General features: G+C 45.9%; 2 protein-coding genes across 3 annotated transcripts in view; one reads left to right on the top strand and one right to left on the bottom strand.

Moving 5' to 3' along the window:
* Positions 1–660: 660 nt before the first annotated feature.
* CNOT9 (CCR4-NOT transcription complex subunit 9) lies at positions 661–13563 on the bottom strand. Its single transcript, XM_036386940.2, has 8 exons — positions 13443–13563; positions 8331–8510; positions 7865–7980; positions 6295–6404; positions 5416–5525; positions 4869–4967; positions 2975–3066; positions 661–2289 (listed from the first exon to the last, which is right to left on the bottom strand). The coding sequence occupies exons 1-8, from the start codon at positions 13464–13466 to the stop codon at positions 2121–2123; spliced, it is 900 nt and encodes a 299-aa protein (XP_036242833.1). The 5' UTR covers positions 13467–13563; the 3' UTR covers positions 661–2120.
* Positions 13564–13725: 162 nt separating this feature from the next.
* Positions 13726–23322, top strand: part of USP37 (ubiquitin specific peptidase 37) — a 34856-nt gene continuing 25259 nt past the window's right edge. For both annotated transcript variants that reach the window (XM_036386719.1, XM_036386720.1), the window contains exons 1-8: positions 13726–13814; positions 14644–14853; positions 17683–17854; positions 18937–19037; positions 20293–20474; positions 20802–20876; positions 21403–21500; positions 22997–23081. In XM_036386719.1, the coding sequence (XP_036242612.1) occupies positions 14698–14853; positions 17683–17854; positions 18937–19037; positions 20293–20474; positions 20802–20876; positions 21403–21500; positions 22997–23081 (869 nt within the window). In that variant the 5' untranslated portion in view covers positions 13726–13814; positions 14644–14697. The remainder of the gene's footprint in view (positions 13815–14643; positions 14854–17682; positions 17855–18936; positions 19038–20292; positions 20475–20801; positions 20877–21402; positions 21501–22996; positions 23082–23322) is intronic.

Consider the following 23322-nt stretch of genomic DNA (forward strand, 5'->3'; position numbering starts at 1 on the left):
AGCCGCACGGAGCCGGGCTGCCCGCCCCTCGGCAGCGCCCGGGCAGCGAGCCCTCCCCCGGTCCCGGCCCCGATCCCCCGCCCCCGCGGGGCGCCCCCGGCCCCGCACGCCCCGCAGCCGCTGCCTCTCAAGGTCGTTTCGGATTAAGGTCACGCCACTCCCGAGGCGGAGCCGGGGGGGCAGGTAAAGAAGGCGGCGGAGGGGCCGGCAGGGTTGGGAGCACCCTGCGGAGCCCCTCGTTTGGGGTCAAACCCCCACTCTTATCCTCCGGTTGAGCCTGTCTGTCCCCAGATCCGCTTGCACGCATAGGGATCCAAGCTGGGGGCAAAGGGTGAGGGGCAGGGACTGAACTTTGGGGTGGGCAATGCTCTGACAGACCTGGACGCCGGGGGAGTGCGGCAGCGCTCGCAAAGACGCTTCTCTCTCTGGCAGGCTCGCTGGCTTCCTGCGAAGCAAAACAGGGCAGCATCCCCTCCACAGTACCTGTCCCAGAAGAGATGCGGCGCCACAGGGACATAGCCAGCTCGCACTGGGAAAAGGCCGCTCTTCCACGCTCATACCCCCAAGGTGGCACATCCCGCCCTTCCTCCCATCTGCAATAAATCCCCACCGCACCGCTTGCCCCCACTCCCCCCGAGAGACCAGACCGGGACCAATCTGTGCTGGCTGGGGTTTTATTATTTATTAATCGGAATTTTTAAAAAAAACAGTCAACCAAACAGAAGCATTTTCACACCCTGGCAAGGTCAGGGTGAAAAGGAGGGAAAAGGCAATGGTTATAAAACAGGAACCCGAGGGCAAGGAAGAGGCTGTGCTCTGCCCTTGTTATGCAAGGCTGCGAGAGGAGGAGGGAAGGGAAATGATGGGATTTAAGACACTGTTGGCACGACACTGCAGATGATCAGCAAAATGGGCTACTCGAAGAGGGGGGAGAAATTAAGTAGCTGCCCAGGCTTGCCTGCAGCCAAGAGCAGGCTTTGCTGCCGCAGAGCCTGGGAGCTCCTCCACTGCTTCCGAGAGCTTGCTGTGGCTGCATTAGCCCCTCGGCACAGGGGCGGCAGGTAAGTGGCTGCTGGTCCAGGTTAATTGCAGTGGGGCCGTGGCAGATGCCAAGGCAGGTTTCAAAGCTGAAATGGATGCACGTGGCTGGCAGAGGGAGCGGGAGGAGGGGGGAAGGGAGGGAACAGGACTGAGAGGCGCCTGCGGCAGCAGCGGGAGCAGAAGGCAGCATACCTGGAGCCTGCAGGCAGCAGGAGATCAGTCGGTGGCCTGACCACCACCTCAAGGCAGGTGCCCTCACACTGAGCTCCATGTGATAAGCCAGCCAGCAGCCTTCCCAGGTCTAGATGAGAGGCCAGCACACATCAGCCTCTGGCCGCTGGTCAGCTGTGGGAGTGAACTATTTACAGCACAGGAGGCACAATCCTGCTGTCTTCTCCTTCCCCAGAGCTCTGTGAAGCAACCTTATGACACATGGGTTCATTGCAAGTAATCCATCCCTCCTCTTGGGGCAAGCACCGCAGTGGCCTGGCTGCAGCCACTCCCTCCATGCCAAAGGAAAGAAGAGAGAAGCTCACTGTGCCAGACAGATGCAGAGCCAGGAGCAAGGATGTGCTGGCAGGGAAAAAAGCTGTCCCTGGACTACCTGCAGCTGAGTAGCAGTATAAGGAGGGGATAAAACAACTGATCAGCTTTTATTCAGTTCACTCATCTAAACAGACATGTAAACAAGAACTGACAAGGAACTGGAGGGACGTAGTGCACATACCCGCTGTTGTGCACCACTTGGGCAGAGGCTGAATTTGCTGGAAGAGTGGACATCTGCACTGCCCCCCTGCCTGGAGGTGGGGGAAGAGATGCCACCCAAGCCTCCTGGAGAGACTGGGATCTACACAGATTGTTTTTATTGATTTTTTTGAAGCTGTAGTATCAGCATTTGCTGGTGTTGGGATCCCCGGAGGCTTGCTGCACTGCTACAGAGCAGCCCTTTGGCTGGGTGGGATGGTCCGACAGGCCAGCAGCCAGCTGGCGTGCCCAGTTTGTTGCAGAAGAGGTCACCTGTTCCTGGTTCTTTGTAAACCTGAGCTGTTTCTTCCCCAGTGCCCCACCTCCCCCAGCAGTCATTGCGGAGGAAGAGGAATGCCCCGTGGGTCAGTGACTTGACCCTCCTGCAGGTTCTTGACGAGCTGAGCCAGCCAGCGCTTTGTGGTGGTGTCATCCTTCAGGACCTGGGCGAAGGTGGTGTCCTTCAGCTGGTCAGGAAGGCACTGCCTGAGAGCTTCACGTGCCCTACATCAAGAGACAAGAAACGGGGCCCAACAAATAAACTCACAGGGGCAAGAGGGGAGCAAACCCCACTGGGGACACAGCATTCCTTTGCCTGGAGGTCTCCCTGCTAGAGCCAGCCAAGGAAAGCACTGAGCAGCAGCACTGCAGCATGTGGCACTCAGCCAGCACAGCTCCCACCCCTGACACTAAACCCCGCCAAGCAGCCCCTGCACCCCCACAGCCAGCAGCAAAGTGATGCGATGCTAGGAGAGACTGAGGCAACAAATACACTACCAGAAGCTTTGGGCAGAGCTACTGGTCAGCAGGAGATCAGTTTGTATTCTCCCAACTGAATTTCATCTACTACTACTCTTCTTGATGCAGAAGAGGCAGAGCAAAGTGTACCTTCCACCTCAGGCCCTCCTTTGTATCTTGTTCAAGATACATATGAGCTCAGGCACTAGTAACCTGCACAGCTGGAATTTACACAATCCCCCAACAGTCACTGTTTCTCCCATGCACCATAAAAGCTCCTGTGACTAGCAAGAAAAAAAATCAAAGCAAAAACCCCAGCCATCTTCCATACTGTACTAAAGCTGACAGACCAGGAACCTTGATTCCCCCCAGGTGGGCACTGTGGAGAACTGAAGAGCTGTGCTTCCAAGGGCACAGGAGAAGCCCTTGCCCAAACTCCTAAAATGTTTACCTGGGGTTATCAGAAAGGCGAAGGTAGCAGCGGACAACGTGTTTCAGCAGCCGTGCCGATGGCTCCTTGGAGAGCTGCAGGACCATTTTACCCTGTTTGACAGAGGCCAGTGCCACCAGTTAAAGTCTTTAAAAGAACAGCTTCACAATCGACAGAGACTGGGAGAGATCATTAGATCACTTACTCTGGCTTCCTGTGCAGCACAGGCCACTACCTTTTATCTAGATACCCCTGCAGGGAGCCTGGTGCTGCTTGCCAAGATGCCTTTGAGAATAGCAGCTTGCCATGACTTGTAAAGGATTCTAACAGCAGCTCGAGGAAAGCTCACCTCATTTCTGTTTAATTTTTACCTTCTAGGACTACTTAGCAACTCTTTCTGAGATTAAAGAGACCCTGGGGTTTCCCCCTCATTGAAGACAGACACATTCCAAATAGTTTGATAAGCTCAGGCTGAGTGACACTATGAGGTCTGGTCCCAAGCTCTGCAACACCCTCTGTTCTCATACACATTCCCTTCATTTCAACATCCTTTTAAGACAACAGCAATACCCTGGAAAGCCAGGCCATAGGACTGGGTTCACCCACACTTGTAGTAAGATCCTTATCTGGTCTTAGCCTGCATCCAAGCAGTGTATTTTTTCTTTCTGCTACCTCCCTCATGAAGCCATTCCAGGGAAGCAAGGCATAGACAGATCTTCCCAGCCCAGTCTCTGTTACTCACACTAAGTAGGACTTTGCACATGGCTGCACCTTTGAACATGCCCAGCTGAGCAAACAGTGTGGATGCCTTCACACACCTGCTCTGAAGAATTTAACAGACTGCAGGCTTGTATTTAGGAGCCAATCACATCTGTCCAACAAGTTGTTTTTTTTTCCTGTAAACTACATTTTCCCCATTAGCCAAATTCACCTGCATTTGGATATCCTGGCCATCAGCAACTAGCAGGTCCCCCTCATCTGCCCTTTTGCAAGCTTCCTGTTCTTAGCAATTCCCCAGGATTACCAATTATTTCTTCAAAATAAATAACCACAAGCTCCTCAGAGAGCTCCTGGATGGAAAGTAGTAACCTGCTCTTTTAAAAGCATATAATACTTGTGTGACATCTTACTCTGTTATCAGCAGACATGGAAGTAAATCATCACCCTCATTAGACAGGAGTACACTATCCTGATTTTTGAAATAGACAATGAAAAAGTCTGTTACATTTTCATCTTTCTTTCTTGCACTATGGAATATTGATCTTGCCCAGGGCTTCACCTAATGGTGGGACTATACAGGCTAACACAGCTTTACACACCCATGTCCTTCTGTGTTCAAGGAAGAATTCATGTCTGAAACCCCTTGGCCAAAGACAATGTGGGTGCAAAAAGTTTCCATGGGTTCAGGGGGTTACTACATAGAAACCCTACAAGTGACCCCAGAAATCCAAAGCTTGAAGTAGCTGGTAGCTATGAAGTCATGAAGACAAGTATGATATATACTTGCCCTGCTCTTTCAACACGTTGTGAGAGACAGGGATGGGACACACATCCATGATCCGAACAGTGTGATCATTCTTACATAAAAAAATCAATTCACGTCCTACCTACAAATGGAAACACCTACAACTCTGGAAAATCTTTTTCTTCTCTGAAGAGGTTTACCTGTTTTTGTCTTGGGGACTTAGTATATCACAACTAATATGTGTTCTCTTGACATGCAAACCAGAAGTATACCAAGGAAACATGGAAGCAGAGCTACAGTGCCACAAGCAATTAGCCCAAGAAAGATTTGCCTCCCTCATCCTGTGCTGCTCCAGCCAGACAGCAGTAAAGTAGTTGCTGAAGAGGCTGGCTGCTGTAGCATAATTTTTTCTTTTTTAAATATAAACACTTTAAAAACAAATAATCTTACCAGTATCATGGCAACATGGGAAAACCGCTCATAAGTCTGACAGATATATGCCAGCCCTGTGTCATCCAGGAGGATTTTCTGAAGAATAAACGTAGCAACCTAGAATGGGGAGAAAGCAGGAAACAAAGCATATAAACAACTTATCTACCCTGAAAAGAGACAGCCTTTGTGTGGTGCTCTTTTCAAGTCAGCCCCAGAATTGAAAAGTCTTCCAGCAGGCAGCAAATGCTTTACTCAGTGAAAGTTAGAAGCCAAAATGAAATGCAGGACAGTACACAATGCCTGGCATCTCTGACTAAAGAAAAGAGATGGACACAAAGCAGAGTGTACAAGATGACTGGATTCAGGTTGCATAAGATGCCAACTACTCCCAGACCACTCAGGCAGCCTCAGGTCTTGGTATGTTTGGTTTTTGAGGAGGTAAAAACTCCACCCAGACTTGTCTCAGCATTTCCAAGAGCAGAGAAGCCAGCTCTGCAGGGCACTGGCTGCCTGGTCAGTAGGAGATGAACAATGAAGTGTCTTTATTAAAACAAAAGAAAGGTACCGTTTTGGAGAGCTCACTGCCAGACTCCATAATACGTAAGCACAGGGGGATAATTTCTGTTGTCAATAAGAAATTTATCACTTCTTGCTCGTCCGTTTTCACCAAGGCCCCTTGAAGTAAAAACAAAATCCAAAATCAGTAAATGATGAACTGTTTCAAAAAATCACAGCTTTCAAGGATGGCCTGTGCTCTGCCCTCCCCAGAAACTATTCAGTTTGAATGCCAGGCTGTCATCCTAGACATGTTGCAGCACATGGCTGGAAAAGAAATCATTCTGGCAGGGTAAAAGTAATCAGTGTAAAAGTAATGTGTTTGGGGGTTGTTTATTTTTCAGAAAGGGGATGCATTCTTGGCTCTCCCTCAGTAGTAAGACAAACACAAAAGGATCATGGCACCCACAGAAGCCTCTGGGAGGAAGAAATCCATTTTAAGACTCTTTATGCATTGAGAGAAAAATTATTTGGGCAGAAAGAAGAAAGTTAAAAAAAAAAACAAAACAGGATAAGAGGAAGACAGGGAAAATACACCCAAGTCAATCAATGACAGAAACCCAGAGTAAGCCCAGCCTGCACCCACCCATCCCAGTGCCTAGCTGAGAGGGCTGAGGGTGAAGGCACAAGAAGTCTGCAGGTACTTGTACTCAAAGAAACATATTTTTGGCAATGCATTTAGACTTCAGTGGGTTTTTATTAGTGAAAAGGCAGACAAGTTTGCCTTCACAACGGAAAAGGAGCAGCTCCTTCTCTTACTGCTACAGGACTTGGAAAATCCCAATCACAAGAGACCTCTGACTTTGGCCATGCAGGTCTCTATGCCCACAGCACGAGGTGCTCTAACTCAGGAGGAGATCAGTGCTCCAGTGTCCGTCTGGCTGCTCACCAATGACTCCGAGGCTTGTGAGCCGCAGGTACTCAAACGGACGGGTCTTGCTGACCGTGTGCAGGAAGGGGTACAGGAAGAGAGGAATATGAGCTGCCAGAAAAGCTGATCTGCATGAAACAGAGAACACACAATGTGAACAACAGGGGAAACAAATGCCACACAATCTGGCATTACCACACAGAGCCTCAGACTATTCCTGGTGGACCCCATTGCTACTGCTCCTCAAAAGTGGGTAACACTTAATTCTCTCATGGGAAGGGACGAAGCAAATCCTGCACTGGGCACAGCACAAAACCTAACACCTGATCTGTCCATTACCTGCATTCCTGCCTCAGCTGACCAGGAACTGAGAACACCCTGTTGTTTTTATTACCTCCTCCTGCCACTTAGACTCTCTGTTTTGTACATTCACTGCTGCATTTCACCCTGCAGGTTCCCAATGGCAAGGATTGTCAGCCACAGTGCCCGTAAGAAGTACTTCTTGGAAACACAGACTGGCTGAGCTTTAGGCATCACCAGAGTTTAAATGTGCACCAACACCTTTCCCCAAGAGTCCTCACACTGCCATCTGGCAGTAGTGAAAAATAAAAATTGCAGGTAGAATGCTGGAAATTGCTCTGCTAACAGATGGAAGCTCACTTGCACAATCATACAAAATACTTCTTACATTTTCAGTTTTCAAACTTTACATGTAAAGGTGAGTCGTGTAAAACTACCCTATTTCTTTGGATATCATCTCATGGGAGGGTTGCTGTTTAACACTGCTTTGCAGCAGCTCGAAACCAACTTCAGCTATGCTGCTGCTCAGCAGTAACAGAAGCACGAGATTGTGGATCTCTACGTAGTTTCCTTCTGAGTTCTAGCTACTGATTTTGGCTGAACCAACATCATATTTCTCCCTACTGACATGAACTGGGCAGAGACTGAGAAAACATGAAGTCAGACACTGGCTGAGGACTCCAAAAATGGCTCTGCTATTGCTCCCTTGCCTCACACTTGCCTGGGAAAGACAGTTGTGTTCATTCCACCCTTTCAACAGCTGGTCTAAAAAACTGTAAGCTAAAATTTAAGGAGTTCTTTTTTGACTTCACAGAATATTCTGAGTTGGAAGAAACCCACAAGGATAATGGAGTCCAGCTCTTAAGTGAAGAGTCCATATGGGGATAGAACCCACAGCCTTGGCATTATTGATACTGCGCACCAACACAGCTCCTTGCCTAAATAATTGTAAGCTCAAGGATCCTTGCACACAGCACTCAACACAAAGGTACCCTTAGCACTGGCTGACCTCCCAGAAGCTGCCACAACCCAGTGTTCTGAGAATTTACAAGATCTCAGGATGATCCAGGGAATGCAATGCATTTAGGACCATAAAGCTGTCATCCTGATAATCCATGCAAACAAGTAAAAGCAGCAGGCAGCTGCCTATCTATCAGCTCTGTTGTCTGTTTCACTTCTCTCACATAAAAAAAAAAGAAAGGAGCTAAAGTGCTTCTAAAGTCAAACACACGGGCTGAGGTGTCAATATCAACACCTCAGAAAGCCCACACAACTTGGAAACACTTACCTTGTTTCAGGGTGTGATGCAACACACTGTAGTAGAGCTAAAGCATTGCAGACTCTGTTGGACTGATGGGCTGTTAAAGTTGGAGGGTTGATTGATGGATAAATATTTACAATTTCCTAAAAATTAACAGAGAGTGGAAAGTTAAAGGAAAAAAATATCAGAAAGCTACACCAAAGCACTTGCCTGGCAAGGAAGTGCAGTGACAGCAGACAACAGTCTGCTTTCACCAAGTTACTTTCAAGTTAAATGGCAGCCACCATGCTGCCCAGGCAAGGGCAGAGCTGGGTCAGGAGCTATTTGACATGGAGTCACAGGAGTGCATCCAAACCTTCATCTGCTCCCCCCACCACACGATCCAACAAAGACCATACTCCCAAGCAATGGTAGTAAGGGATCCCACCATTCCCTCCCCAGATCCACCTGATGCACAAGCCCTGCAACATGTTGATGCTGCAGCCTGACCCACCTGAAGGAGTGCTGCGATGGTGCCAAACGAGTGCCACAGCATTGGGGCGAGGTCAGGCACGGACTCGCGCTTCTTGCTCAGCTCCAGCAGTGCATTCTCCCGTGTCTCAGGGCTGGACAGCTCATTGATCCACTGGTAGATCTTTTCACGGTCAACCTGAGCCAGTGCTGTTGGCACAGGCTGAGAGGAAACAGGAAAGCTTCAGTCCAAACATTTTATCCAGTTCTCACCCAAACCGTTGCCACAATCTGACAGAAAAAGACCTCCTGACTGAGAGGGCAGGACCTACAGCTCTATTAAGATGTCCTGGACATGGATCCATCCTTTCCATAGATTAGTGTTAGTATTTCACCTATTTGAAATTCTAAGGCTTTAGTTCCTGGCCTGACTTGTTAAGACAGTCTCTCTTAATCCCCTTGTCAAGCAGTACCTTTCTAACTCCATTCAGCATGAGAGCCAAGCTGCTGCCCATGTGTGCAGAGCTCCTGGGGAGCAACACACACTTCAGCCAGCTATCATGGGCTCCACCTGCATTTGGCATGCACTTATTTCATGCTTTAAGTGCAAGATTCCACAGATTCAGAGTAAAGCAGAGGTCACCTTTTTCTCTCCACAAACACCCATGACATTGGTAGCTGCCAATGAGGTTCACCCAAGGCACATGAGAAAAATATTCATATGAACAGTAGAAAAATTTTCACTACTTCACCATCAGCATGACACCGGCCACAGCCAGTAAGAGCTGCTGTTACCAATGGCTTGTATTGATACCAGCTATATTGTTCACATGCATGGAGCTAAAAGGGAATTTTTCAAGAATGGCTTTGCGCAAGATCTCAGGATGATTTGATTCCTGTACAAAATAAGCCCAGAGAAGGGTAGATCTGTATTCCTGGCCTGTATTCCTGATACAGGATTCCAGATCCTGTATTCCTAGATCTGTATTTGGATTACTCAGGGGAAATCCAAATTTTGCTTCTGCCTCTCGAAACATCAGGGAAAGAACAGTATCAAGATCAACAAGTTCTCAATACAAAAAAAAAAAATTAGGAAGAAGAGGGAAAAGAGGGACTGTATCATAATTTCTGTGGAGAAAAAAGGCACAAGTCTATCACTGAAACTTTGTCTCCTGCCTCTGCTGGCACAGGCAGCACTTGGTGCAAACAAATGCTCTGGAGGTTTCCTAAGGAGATAGTTTGGTGACTCAGATACAAAATTTTGAAGGAGACAAAAACCATCAATAAGCCTCCTGTGTGAACATTTCCAAAAACCAGGTCAGAACCTTTTCAAACACTGCTGCAGTGGTTATTACTGAAGCCAAGCACGGCCCTGTTGGCACCTGCTGCTCCTGAGCCAGCCCAACCAGCTCTGCATCCCACTGTGCAGTGATCTCAGCTGGGAACAGGACTGTATTTCTTCATTCTGTAACCCCAACTGAAATTCTTCACGTGCTCCCCACAACAGATGCAAGCAGAGCCTGTACCACACTGACAGCAATGCTGTCACCAAGCTGCTCACCACTGAGACACACAGAATACAGGAACTGAAAGTGGCTGCAGCGAAACCTGAAGCCACATGGCAGAGGCAGTCCCAGAAGGCATGCAGGAGGGATGGAGAGAGACTTCTCAACCTTTGGCAGACACCAACAGCTTTCTTTCTCTATGTCTGCAAAGGTTTCCCTCCTCTGTTTATCCCCATTTTATTGCCATAGTCACATCCAAAGAGATTATTCCCCAGCTGTGGGATTTCTCTCTCCTCCAGCCAGCTCTGTTGTATTATTTAACTTAAATGTTCATACATAAGCCAATGTAGTGTTATCAGTCCCTGTACTCTTGGGCTCAAGTACTTTTTTAGCTGTTCGTATTTCCTCCTGTCCTCTTTTTTCTCACTGTCATGGTTTAGGGATGGTAATCTCCCATTTACTGTTCCCACTGAAACCACTCCAAATCACTTGTCACTCCTTCCTTACCCTCCCAGACCCCCTGCTCCAAGATGGAAAGGGTAATTGGAGGCACAAAAGGTAATGATCACAGGTTGAGATAGCAACAATTTACTGGGAACAGCAATGGGATAAGAAAACTAACTAATATTAGTGACAGAGGGTACAAGAAAAGAAAAGTTACTGCTCACCCCACAGAATCCCCCTACAATACCCAACTGCTTCCTGGGCCACACTGGCCCAAACTCAAATCAAGTCCTTCCTCCCTCTCTGAAAAATGATGTGAGGTGGTACAGAATAATCTCTGGGGCCTAGCTATGCTCCTTCCCATCTAATGCAAAAATTAACTCTGTTCTGGCCAGAACTAGGACAGTCACCTACACAATTTGTAATTTTTTCCCCCCAAATCTCAAACTAAATTAGTGATCCTGCCAAGTTTCTTGTGCCCCTACAACTGTGGGTGCAATTGCAATGCTTACTTCTACACTGAAGCTCAAAAAGAGAGGGAGAATGAACAGAGCTCATTTGTTTTTATGTGAGATGGTGGGTTGACAAGCAGTGTAGCAATACTGTTGTTATAATTGTATTATCTAAAGCTTCCATCTATTTTTCTAGACTCACTGGAAGTTTCAGTTCCTGTAAGCTTAAATACATCGACCCCTTAAAAGCACAATCATGTGCCTGTGATCCCTAGAGAACACTAAGTAGATTTTCCACACAATTAAGTTTATGATGTCCAATATCTGCCTTAGCCAGAACAAACTGCTTTTCATAGGTTCTACAGTTGCTCTTTTTGTTTTAGTTTATATAGAAAGACATGTTTTTTTTCCTAATTCCCTATTTCATTATTGTTTCTTCTTCTCCCTCTAAGACCCAAAATTCTGGGGAACCCTGAGGGCCGCAGAAATCCTGCAAGCTCCAGTCCAGAACCCCACCAGGCAGACTTTCCTTTGCACACAGGGAAAGCAACACTTTTCAACAGCATTAGATCAGGAAAAATCTTGTAACACCTTTTCTCCTTCTTGGAGAAAAGACATCTCTAACACTCACACAACAAATTGATTTAGGCAAAAGGCTTTCTCTTCCTAATTGAGCAGTTGCTGCTAGGCACACTGGTAAAAGTCCTGGTCAGCCAAAGCCACACATTGACTAACTGGATAACATGTGCTTTTTAAACTATTTTGATAGGCCATTGGTTCAGAAACACCAAAAATGAACTTTGAGCTTCCACACCAGTGAATTAGCTGATTCTAGCAGGGCGTTCACTGCCCTACAGCCAATCACAGCTACATTTAGTGGTTTCAGTCTGTCCTCAGCACTGTGATGCCTTCAGGGCAGACACCTAAGTGTCAGCTCTGCCATCAGCATCACTGCATGAAGACCAATGCTCTAGCTCACCACAGCTTTATCACAGCAGTGCTCACAATACCCAAAGGGATTCCTGAGCCAATTCCTGACCTTACTAAGAGGTGACTTTATTTACCACAGGTGCTGAGCACATCTCCAGAGCCAAACACCCTTCCCTGTCACCTCCAGTCTAAGCTCACTGACTGTGGTAGGAAACATTTCAATACAGAACTACCAGCTAGCATAAACTATGCATAAATTGAATATATACTCAAATGAGTCCTAAAATAAAGTTGATCTCTATTCTGAATTTTTGTTAAAATTGTCTTTAAAAGAGAGGTAACTAGAACACAGACAGAGGATTAATGGGAGATACGCATAATGGGAGTCCTTCATGCATTTCAACAAACACTAAAGAATTACAGTGCTATAAAAATGGAAATGCTGATTAAGAGAGTTTACCTGATCTGGCACACCCTTCCATGCTCTGGAGAACAGTACTTCAAATCAGACGTTTTTGACAGCACTCCAAGAACCAGTTAAAGTCACAAGCATTTAAACAAAGAGGAGAAACTTAAAAAGTTCTCTAACTGCTGTTCATCAAAACTTTACTTACTCATTACCTTGGTAGTCCAACCAGACCCTTGAGCCAAGTTCACCTGAAACAGCTCTAACTGCTGCTTTTGCAATACACCTCCCACACTCAGTACTCAGAGACTCAATCAGCTCTAGGAAGTCTTACACATGCCATGAACGAGCATTTGGAGGAGAGAAAACCAAAACACAAACCCAATCACATGGCAGATACACAGCAATAACTGCATCCTTCAAATTCAGCTTCCATTTCTGAACCCACCCAGGCCGGGGCACCGTTCCACTCCGGCCAGCCTGAACCCCAGGCACCATATCCAATCCTGGCAGCTTCCTCAGGGGGATGAGGGCAAGCACCAGCCATAGCCGGTCCTGCACTGCAGTGGGGCAAAAGGGAAGCAGGAACAGGCAGCACCTGCTGCCTCGAGGGGCTTTTCACTGCCTACTCTTTCCCTCTGCTGTCAAGGCCAGCAGTACAACAGCTCCCAGAGGGCAGAGGAGGTGGCCGGGCAGGCAGGAGGTGTCACAGATAAGTGTTTTAAGGTCACTTAAAGAAGATCCACTCTGAACCTTTTGCCTCAGTGGGAAGGTCTTCCTTATCCCTTCTTATCCTACCCTATCTTTATCCTTTTCTTCCCTGCTCTTCCCCTGCCACACACTCTATTGATAATTATTTGGATTTATTTTGGTTGTAGATTAATTAATTCTAGACTTTTGTTTGCTTTTCCTCTATGTGCTTTTTTAGTAGAGCAAACCTTATCAACAAAATTTATCATGCTTCTGCTTTTGTATTAAAGCTACTTTTGCTGATAGCTTCTCTAGTGGTTCTTTAAGGAACCTTAAAACACTGACTGGCTACAGGAGGCAGGCAGGGGGAAGGAGGGGAAGAGGGAGCAGGGCAGGCAGGGGGTCAGGAAGGGAAGCCCTGTGTGAGGCACCCGAGGCAGAGCCGGCTCGCCCCGCAGGGAAACCCTCCAGGCCCTGGACGGGCCCCGCCACAGCAGAGCCCGCACCGCCGGCACGGAGCGGCCGGAGTGCAGCAGCTGCCAAGCGGACCCCGCGGGTGATGCCGAGGGAATGGAGCTCACCGGGGCTCCGCCACCCCGTGGCCTCAAGTTCCCCCCAAGCGGCCCCAAGCGGCCGCGCTCTCGCTCCCCGCACGGCCCGCGCAACAGCGCCCCATCCCCAACGCCGTCCCGTCGTGCGCCCCGCGGGGCGCGGAGCCTGGCGCTCACCGCGGCCGTGGCCAGGCTGTGCATGGTTGGAAAATGGGAGCGGAGCCGCCGCCTCAGGCCGCCGCCGTCACCGCCGCCATGGGCTCAGCGCTCGCCGCCGCGACCTCTCACCCGCGCGCGGGGCACGCCGGGACGGGGCCGGACGGGGCCGGGCGGGGCCGCTGCGGCGCCAGCGCCTGCGCGCGGAGCGGGCGCGCGCGGGGCGCGCCGGGAAGGCGCTGCCGCGCTGACGTGAGCGGGCGCGCGTTGCGCGCCGTCTCGCGCTGCTGTGGCCGGTTCCCGCCATCCGCCGCCGCCGCCCCCTTCCCCCGCCCCCCCCCCGGGCCTGGCCCCAGGCCCCGCAGGGACGCGCCGGAACGCGCCGGAACGCAGGTACCGGGGATCGCCGCCACCGACTCCTACCCGCTCCCGCCGGCCGCGTGCCCCTCCCGCCGCGCGGCGACCGCCCGCCCTCAGAGCGGCCCGGCCCGGGGCGGGCGGCGCTCCCGTGTTCACCGCGTCCCTGTACGGGTGAGCGGCGGGAGCGGAGCGGAGCGAGGCCAGGCCCGGGAGGAGCCGGGACCACCGCCAGGCCCGGCCGGGAGCGGCAGGCGCCGGAGCGCGGGATGCCTGGGGGAACCTCCCCGGCAGCGCCTCCCGGGCTGCGCGCCGGGGCCGGTCCATTCATTCCCTCTGGCTTTTACCGGGAAAACGCCTCGCCCTGCTTCCCGCAACGCTTGGGCTGTGGCTTTCGCCCCCCGGCCCGTGGCTTGCCCGGGCGGAGAGCAGGGGGGGAAGCCGGGGACCCCCGGCCCGGCCCTGCCAGGTGACCGCGGGTCCCGCGCCGTCAGAACGAGCGCGTTTCCTTTCTTTGGAGACTTCCTCCAAAACTTTGTTTCCCATCTCATACTGGCTTTCCTCGGGCACTTTTTTTTTTTTTTCTCCTTATCTTAAATCCGTTGAAGTTAAGAGATTTTAATGACTTCTGTGTCTGGAATTGTGTTTGCTCACCTTTCAGCAGTAAGGAATCGGTGCCCTGCTGTTCATACTGGGAGAGATTTTATTAATATAAGTTTTCTTCACTGCTGTCCAGCTCTTCCTTACTGTGTTTAAAAATACTAAAACGCTTCTACCGAACTTCTGCGGAAAGTTCAAGCCATGCTTCCGTCTTCCTTTAGCCATTATTTGGCCTGCCAAGTTATAAATTTCTCCTTTTTAACAGGTTTTTAGGGTGGAGCACGCTTACTGTCGTTAGCTCTTTTCTGTGAGAAAAAGCATGGCTCTGTTAAAGGTGCACGGCCCTGTCCGGATGCGCAGCATGCAGACTGGGATTACAAAATGGAAAGAAGGGAGCTTTGAAATTGTGGAGAAGGACAACAAAGTGAATCTAGTAGTTCACTACAATGTTGGAGGAATTCCAACGACGTTTCAGGTATGCCAGACATTAAGGCTTTTGTTTTAACAGTGCATGGATTGTGCTCTCTTGTGAACAGCTGTCCTCTTCAAGGCTATTAAGTGTCCTACAGACTTCCCTCTATCACTGTTTCTTGTTCCTGGTTTCCTGAACACTAATCCCTTTGTATAACTCTCCAGTAAATTATTTACACGTATTGTTAAAGGATCTACCGAGGTTGGCATTGATATACCACTGAATGGGAAGAACCAAAGAAACACAGAAAAGTTACAGAAGTGTACAGCATTGTGGCTCACATTTTGGATATTTGGAACCTGTAACCTTTCTCTTACTGGCACATTTGTGTTCTCTAGGGGAGAAGATCCTGACCATTTTATACTAGCTGTTTCCCTAGCTGAAGTGTAATGATGTTAATACACCTGTAGCCTGTAGTGAGACTTTGTTGAACATTACTTGTTACAGTTTTAGGTTTTAAATGCAGATGCAGATCACTGTTAAAGGTTCTCTTGAAATATTCAGCAAAATCTTTTCTCATGCTATAGTTGTTTTCAGGTCAGTTTTCCTAGATTTTCTGCAAAATGCCCCAAATCAAAAGCAGAGTGCTTTTTCTATAAGAAATACATACCTGTTTTAGAAATATTTAAATGACACAAGAGCAGTTGGAAGAAGACAAATCCCAGCTTATTTAGCAACTTTGCAACAGCCTAAACTGATCTATATGTTGACTTTTGCTTTTTCATGCCACTGTTGTTTTTTGTCAGTAATGTTCACCAGTCTGTTCTCTGAGCCATTTATTTCTGTGTGTACAGATGCTATGGAGAAAAGTTAATTTCTTTTTGAAAGGTTAGGTTTTTGCTGCCTTAGTGTGCTGAAAAGTCTCGGCAAAGAGTCTGGTAGCTGGTGTTGCCTGGAAATCAAGGCTGTCAGGAAATTGTTAGCTATGGATTGTTCCCACCTGTGTTACTGTAGACTTGGAAAGAGTCTCTGCCTTCTCACGTGTGCTGCTGTGGCTGCAGGTTTGCTTTAACCCACTGTTGGACCTGAGGAGAGCAGTCTTGTCTTCCCCTGGTGCGTTCCCTGGGTGCCTGTTCTCACACACTCCTTTCTGCCTGGATGAGTGATGTGGTGTGACAGCAGCTCAGAGGGAGGTTCCACAGGGAGGATGAGCCTACAGAACAGCTAACCATGGCCTAAAGGGGCAGGTTTTCTTCCCAGCCTCTCATGGCTGCTGTCTCTGGCACTTGTCAGATCTCTTTGTGAGCTCAGGGGAGTGTTTTCACAGAAATTTGGGGAAAGGACTGAATGCAGAATCTAGCGGAGAGGGTAGTAAGCCACCATGCAGCTGGGACTGCAGCAAAGGAAGAGAAGGAGGCTTGAGCTGGAGGGTAGTTTGTGTGAGACATCCCCAGGCTGTTGGCATGCCATTTCAGGTGTGACAAATTCCTGATGATCTTGCTTCAGAAGTAGCATTCCCTGTTTTTTTGACAGGCTGCTCTGAGAGGACTGTGAGTGGTTTCCCTACCTGTTTTTAGATTTCTGTAATGGAAGGTTTGGATGGATCCAGCATTATATTTCTTTCTACAGTGACTGGTGTGTCATCAAATTTCTTCTGTCAGATGAAGTCTTAGAGATGTTTCAGAGCTTTAACTAAGTTGTCCTAGATAGCATTAAGAAAAATACTTTGTTTCCCCACACCTGCCAAAACTTTGTGACACTGACTGGGTCATAACAGGTGCATGAAGAGTATGGATGGAGTCTTCTGACAGCATTTTGAGTTGAAATGGGTTGTTTTGCTCTGAGATGGTGAAGTAATTGTAATCCCTTTGCAGTGGACTCAGTGTTTTAAGAGAGCATGAAAAATTTGGAGCCTATTATTCTTAGGTATTTGAAAATATTTTTAGTTTGTATTTTTAAAGAATCCCAGCAGCCCACCAAAAAAAAAAAAACCCAACCCAAAATACAAGGATTGAGCACAAAGTGTTTCAAAAGTGTAATGATCCCATTAAAACAAACCCTTAGTTTCTGATCGAGGTGGTTTTCCAGCCCCTCTTACAAGCTGCTGTTGTGTCTAGATTGGTTTTCCAAGAAGCTAGAGATCTTAATGGAAAAAAAGAAATCTTGTTGGTGGACATGAAGTGTCTTTTACTATCTCAGTCTTTTTGTGATAAGCTCAACCTGCATGAGTAGTAGAACCTTTACCCAACAGCCAATTTTTGCAGGTGACTTAGCATGAAGCACAAGTAAGATTATTATATTATAAAATAGCAGTGGCATCATTAGGGAGCTCAGAGTCTTATTAAAATTATTCTTGTGCTCAACCATAACCCTGAAAGTTTTGGTACTACTTAATTGTTACGATGTTGCATGCAGAGTAAGCATGTTTCTTACTGACTTACTCCCTCAGCAGATTTTTTAAGTTATTTCAAATCTGTCTTTTCTGAGAGCAAATCGTGAAGTGAGACACTTGTGTTTAATACTTGAAACTTTCCCCATCTTAAATTGTATTTTGCACTTGATGTGGAAGTTTTTACTAAGTGGGACTTCATAAAGTTGTTTTTCCTTTACATTTACAGATGTCACACTCAGTAGAAAAGCAAGTTTCAGAAAGCTTATCCAGGATTCTAGAGACTGTTGAGCAATAGTGATACTGTCCTTGCAGTCCTGTCAGATGCCAAGGTCACAGATTGTATTAATTGTATGAGGTTTAATGTTTCCTTGAAGTGGAGCAAGAAGTATTTTGCTGGGAGTTTCTCTTAGCTTGTCTATTTGAACTATTTTGTTTGAATTTGTAAGTATTTTGACCTTTTAAAGTTGGATTTATGCTTATAGTCACTTTCTTGTTTTCAGTTAAGCCATAACATTAAAACTGTGACCTTACGACCAAATGGCAGAAAACTGTGCTGCCTGATGCTAACACTAAAGGATACCAGCTTTCTGACAATTGATAAGGTACCTTTCAAAGATGCAAATGAAATGCGGATGTATTTGGATGCAGTCCATCAAGACAGGGTTCATACTGGTAAGTGCAATTGTTGTAAATCATGTTATAACATTATGGAGAGGTGGTGTGTTTTCTTTTCCCCATCTTATCATGGTATAACCATATTAAACAACAGCTAAGCCCCAAGCATCTGCTCACTCAGTCTTCCCAGTGGGGTTGGGAAGACAATGAGAAAGTGAAAATGAGGAAACTTGTGGGTAGAGACAAAGGCAGTTCAGTGAGTAAAGCAAGAACTGAGCACGCAAGCAGAACAAATGAGGAATTCACTCACCACTCCCCATGGGCAAGCAGGTGTTCAGCTATCTCCAAGAAAGCAGCACTCTACCATGTGTGATGGTGACTTGAGAATACAAACACCATCACTGTGCCTCCCTTACTTCTTCCCCAGCTTTGTACACTGAGCATGATGCTGCATGGTGTGGGATATCTCTGTGGTCTGTTGGGGTCAGCTGTGTCTGTGTCCCCTCCTGGCTTTCTGTGCATCCCCTGCTTCCTGAGGGGTGATGTGAGCAGCAGAAAAGGCCTTGACTCTTTGTGAGCAGAGTTCAGCAATGACTATAACATCTCTACTATCAGCACTATTTCCAGGACAAATCCAAAACATAGCCTTATCCTTGCTACTGTGAAGAAAATTAACTGCTCCAGCCAAAACCAGCACATATCTTCAGCACATTTTGTCCTTGTGTTCCTGGCTTTCTCTGCACTTCTGTAAATGCTTCTTTCTGGCCTCAAACCCCATTTTTTGTTTTATACCTTTCTCATGCTGAACAAAAATCAGAGATTAACATAAGGGATTTGTTTACATTGTGTGTTGGTATTTGAAAAGTTGTTAATCTCCCATGTCTCTCCATTTTTTCTTTTACTTACTTTATTTTGTTTATTTTTTAAGGATAGGAGGTTTGCTGCCAAGTGGCTAAATGACCAGTATGAGGGATATCCATAAACACATGCTTATGTCTGTGCATTCAGAATATTGTAGTCCATTGGCAAGAAATCTGGCATGCCCTTTCCAAAATCAACTCCAGCTAAATATTTTGCAAATAAAAATTGCAGTCAGTTAAACGACAATCAGATCAAATATTGTGTACTTTCTCTGTCAGCTGGGAAACCCTCACAAGGATCTGGCAGTTTTGGAGGTGTGCTGGGCAGCAGGACCACACAGAAGGAAGCTAACAGGCAATTCTCTTACATAGAGAACCAGGTTTGTTAAATTATTCAAATTTTTCCTCTCTAATTTTATTATGTTCCTCTCTTCCTCTCATTCTCTTTACTGTATGTTGTAATGGCACTGTAAATACTTTACATCCAAAGTGCTTGTAATCAAGAGAGCTTGGAATAGATGGGTATAGGTTGGTTGGCAGTGCTGTATCTTGTTTGTGAGGAGACATCATGAGTGAGAAAGGTCAGTGTCTAGCTATGGAAGTCAGACTATGTCCTTCGCATATGAGGGTTTAGGCAGAGAAGTAGAAATAGAAGGAAAGTACATGACTGAGACTTGCTTCTCGCATAGTTCTGAATCTGCCTTTGTTTTATGCCAAACACCTTACATGTGTGTGACCATGTCTTAGTCAGCATAGGTCTCAATGGGCTTAGCAGACTTCAGCCAAATGTGTACATTGAAAAGCAGATGATCCAGGTTTATGTCAGAATATTTTTGTGTAAATTTTTGTGTAAATTCTGCTCACATTTTGTGTAAATTTCACAGTCTTTTCCCCAGAAGTTGTTTCCCTTCAAAATATTTTTTCTTCTTTTTCTCCCCAGATTTCATGGTGTATCTACTAGCTTTAATTTACTTTGTTATCTCTGTGAATACACTTATCTTACTGCCCTGAGGGAGACTATTCCTGACATTGTCCCAAAACAAATTCTACATGTTACCTTAAAGGCAATCTCACTCCAAAAACTCGAGGCTATATATACAGTGGTGAGATTAGACATGTTCAGTTTTCAAGTCTAAAATTGACCAACATTCCTTAGTCAACCAATTATTACCTCTTTGCATTGCATCATGTATAGAGCTTGTTTGGCCCAAGGCAGTCAGGGCACTGTTTTAATTATGTGGGTTTTAGTACGGCCTTTTAATATTTTTAATTGTAATACCACCCAGGATTGATCTGGGGATAGGTAGGAATCACGCCTTGGGTTTTTTTAATGTCAAAGCTTGTAAAGGAGATTTTAAAAACTGAAGTTCAACTGACTTAGCATTGGAAAATGAGAAGGGAAAGTGGTTACTGCAGTAGAGTTTAATGTTCATGATTTGTATGACTCAGTCAAAATTTTACCTATGTCTAATCAGTATTTAAACTCTCTGAATGTGTTACAAGTAGTATCTCTCCACTTCTGGATGCCACACTGTAGCAAATAAAAAGTGGTGGGAATCATAGATTAGACTAAAGATGATCCTGTTTTTTCACTCTTGGGCTTTCTCCCTGGCCCACTCCACTTGGGCTTTGCAGACTCCTCCCAAAAGAGTGACTGTGGAGAGTAAGGAGGAGAACACATTCCGCAAGGTGCTGGGTACCCCAGCGAGAGGCTCTATTAAGAATTCTGCTGGAGCTGGAGCACCAAGCAACAGGGCAAACATTGCAGCATCTCCTGCATCATCAGTCCCGCACAGGACAGGCTTGTTGGAGAATCGGTAGGAGGGTTTTCTTCTCACTATGGTACTGTAAAAATTCAGCTCTTTATAGAGCTACAGGTGGATATAAATCTTCCTCTAGTTTTGCTGTTACTTTTAACAGGATGTTAATACGTGCTTTTATAGCCTCTGACTGGTGCTGGTACTAGAGCTTTTAGTACAGCTTAAGAGTTGGGCAGACCAAATGCCTCACTGTATGCTATAAAAGTGGAGATTGCAGAAGATAGGTCCAAAATGCATGGAAGGCATTGAGGAATTGTATTCAGTTGGAAGAGGGACATTTGCTAACCTTTCAGAAAGAATGACCACAAATTTTTCTGTCATCAGTGAAAAGAGGAAAAGAACACAACCCCCTGGTTCAGAAATGAGTGAAGATTATCCCAAAGAGAATGATTCTTCAACGTAAGTAACACTTGTTTTTGATTTTGCATTCCTTGTTCATTTGTAAAGGGATATTTTTCTTAAAAGAATGCTCTCAGCCACATAGACCAGGCCAGTCAGCTTATGAATACATTGGGTGCTTGAAATGAGGTATGTGTTCAGGGTTAATAAGGGAAATACAAACTACTCCAGCAGTTGATTTCCATGAACTGGCGCATACAAATTTTGTGTCATCAATCTTTTGTTGATTATGTCAGTCAGAACTGCATGTGGACTACATGTGCTTTGACCCTTTTCAAAACAAAACTGATAAAGGGGAATTGCCATTTGAAGAAGAAGCTCCATGTGTTTGAAGTCAAATTTAATTGTAAGAGGGCTTCTTTAAATGAATTATGTGAGTTAAACTTATGTGTGAGTGAAGTTCTACTGTTCATGGTCAAGTATTAAAGGTGATAGGAGAGAAATGCTTTAAAATAAGTTGTAAATATTGAACAGTAATATCCCATATCTTCCATAGCTGCACTGCCTTCTACTTTTCTCTCTGTAGGAATAATAAAGCCTTGAGTGATCCAGCATGGAAGTACTTGAATAGTAGCAGAGAGAAACAATTGAACCTGAAGCAGGCTGAGGAGAATAGGACATCAGGTAAAAAATAATGTAAAGCCAAATGATACCTAGCCTTGACCAGTACAATTTTGCCCCTTTGGTACAACTTCAGCAAGTTGCTGCAGAGGCGTTTTTTCCTAATCTGCTATGCCATTAACTTTGTTGCTTCCTCCAGAGCCATATATGAGATGCAAATAACCTGCCTTCATTTTCAAAGCCTGTCCTGCTCTAGTGTGGCCTTGACCTTTATTCTTCAGTACTGATGCCAGCCCATGAGCCAGTTTGCTTGAAAATTCCAACAAGCAGCTTCAAGCTGCTCAAAGCTGCCCTTTCACGTGGGAGGCGATTTCTGTAAACTCCTTTTTGCTTGCTTTCTTATATATTTTTAAAATTTCCCATTGCTCTTAATGCCCATGTGAACTGTAGGCTGGTTTTTGTGATTGAGATGTCTCCTGTTTGCTTTTACTTCCTTATCTCTTCCCCAAAACTTACAGGGGCCAGGACTCTGGTCCTGTTTGTACCAAAGTTCTGTTGGATACTGCTGTGGGACAAGGCTTTATAGACAATACAAAAATACTGACAATATGTAGATAAGCTAGTAAGCAGCACTGTTCTTCAGTTTTATGAATAAATACTTAGCTTCTTTTCTCAAAAAGTGGAATGCATTCAAGATCTTGTTTTTATGGGGGAATGGTGGTGGATGCATTCTTTTTTTTAATGCATCTCTCATGGCACAAATACGTTGCTGGAAGAGCTGGTAAGGTGAACATTTGAATGGACCTCTGAATGGACATCTGGTTTTGTCTTCAGAGTCAAAATTAGAGTCTGTGTATCCCTGCAAGTTTTTGCAAAGTTCTTGCAAAATTCTTTCATATATCTGCATTTCTGAAAATCGCATGGCTCAAACAACTTCAAGCTGGAAAAGAAGCAAACAGTTATTCATTATTCAAATTAAATTACACTGAGATTCACTGTAATTGGTGGGGTTTTAACTCTTGAGAGCATTTTTTTAATGTGGCACCATCTGAGGCATTAAAGTGTCAGGATCTGTCACAATGATATCATATCAATAAAATAACTCTTATTTTTCCCCACATATGTAGTAATTTACTGTGGGAATTGGGAGTCAGAGGAGAAGCTGTTTTCACTTCTGCATATTTACCTTGAATTTTGAGAGCACTGCATTGAAAATCAGGAGTTTTCTGTACCTGTATCTTGTCTCTCTTAACAAGAGGTAGCTATTTATTAACATTCATGTAGTGAAGATAATGACTTTTTAATATTTCATATTGCACTTAGGGTTTGATGGAGACTGAATTGAATACCTGAAACTCCATCAAGCCTTTACTTATACATCATTAATATTCACTTTAGTACTTCTAAGCATATGTATTAGTCATCTCCCAACCAATTCTAGAAACCAGTATTTGAGGATTTTTAAACCTTTTGACTAAATACTTTCAAACAAGTTGCTTATTGTAAAAATAGCTGTGTAACCAGGAACAAAATGTCCTATGTTTCCTTCTCTTTTAAAGGTGTTTTACCACTGCAGTCATCATCTTTCTATGGTAGTCGATCCTCTTCAAAAGAGTACTCCACTGGCAGTTCCTCCCTGGACAGGTAGGGCTGATTCACTAGAATGAGCTGTAAATAGCAGTTGTTTCACAGGAATTAAGCTCTTCAGTTTCCTGTGTGTTGATCACATGGTGCTTAGATGCATAACGTGGTGGGTTCTGTTGGTTTTTTTTTTCCTTCCGGAGCACAGTGCAGTTCTTCAAAGTGTCTTCAACTGCCCTGCTTACATCTACAAACTCTAGTTACTTCTTGCAATAGAAAGACTTTGTAAAATCACTCAAGTCTG

Source organism: Molothrus ater, chromosome 7 (assembly GCF_012460135.2).
Source record: "Molothrus ater isolate BHLD 08-10-18 breed brown headed cowbird chromosome 7, BPBGC_Mater_1.1, whole genome shotgun sequence".
Lineage (NCBI taxonomy): Eukaryota > Metazoa > Chordata > Aves > Passeriformes > Icteridae > Molothrus > Molothrus ater.

Bases quoted from the DNA above. Each gene is read 5' to 3' on its own strand.
- CNOT9 (XM_036386940.2), bottom strand. From the start codon at position 13,466: ATGCACAGCCTGGCCACGGCCGCG. The intron at 7,981-8,330 runs GTGGGTCAGGCT...GTTAATTTTTAG, and splicing joins CCATCGCAGCACTCCTTCAG to GAAATTGTAAATATTTATCC. The intron at 3,067-4,868 runs GTAAGATTATTT...TCTGTCAAACAG, and splicing joins CCCATGTTGCCATGATACTG to GGTAAAATGGTCCTGCAGCT.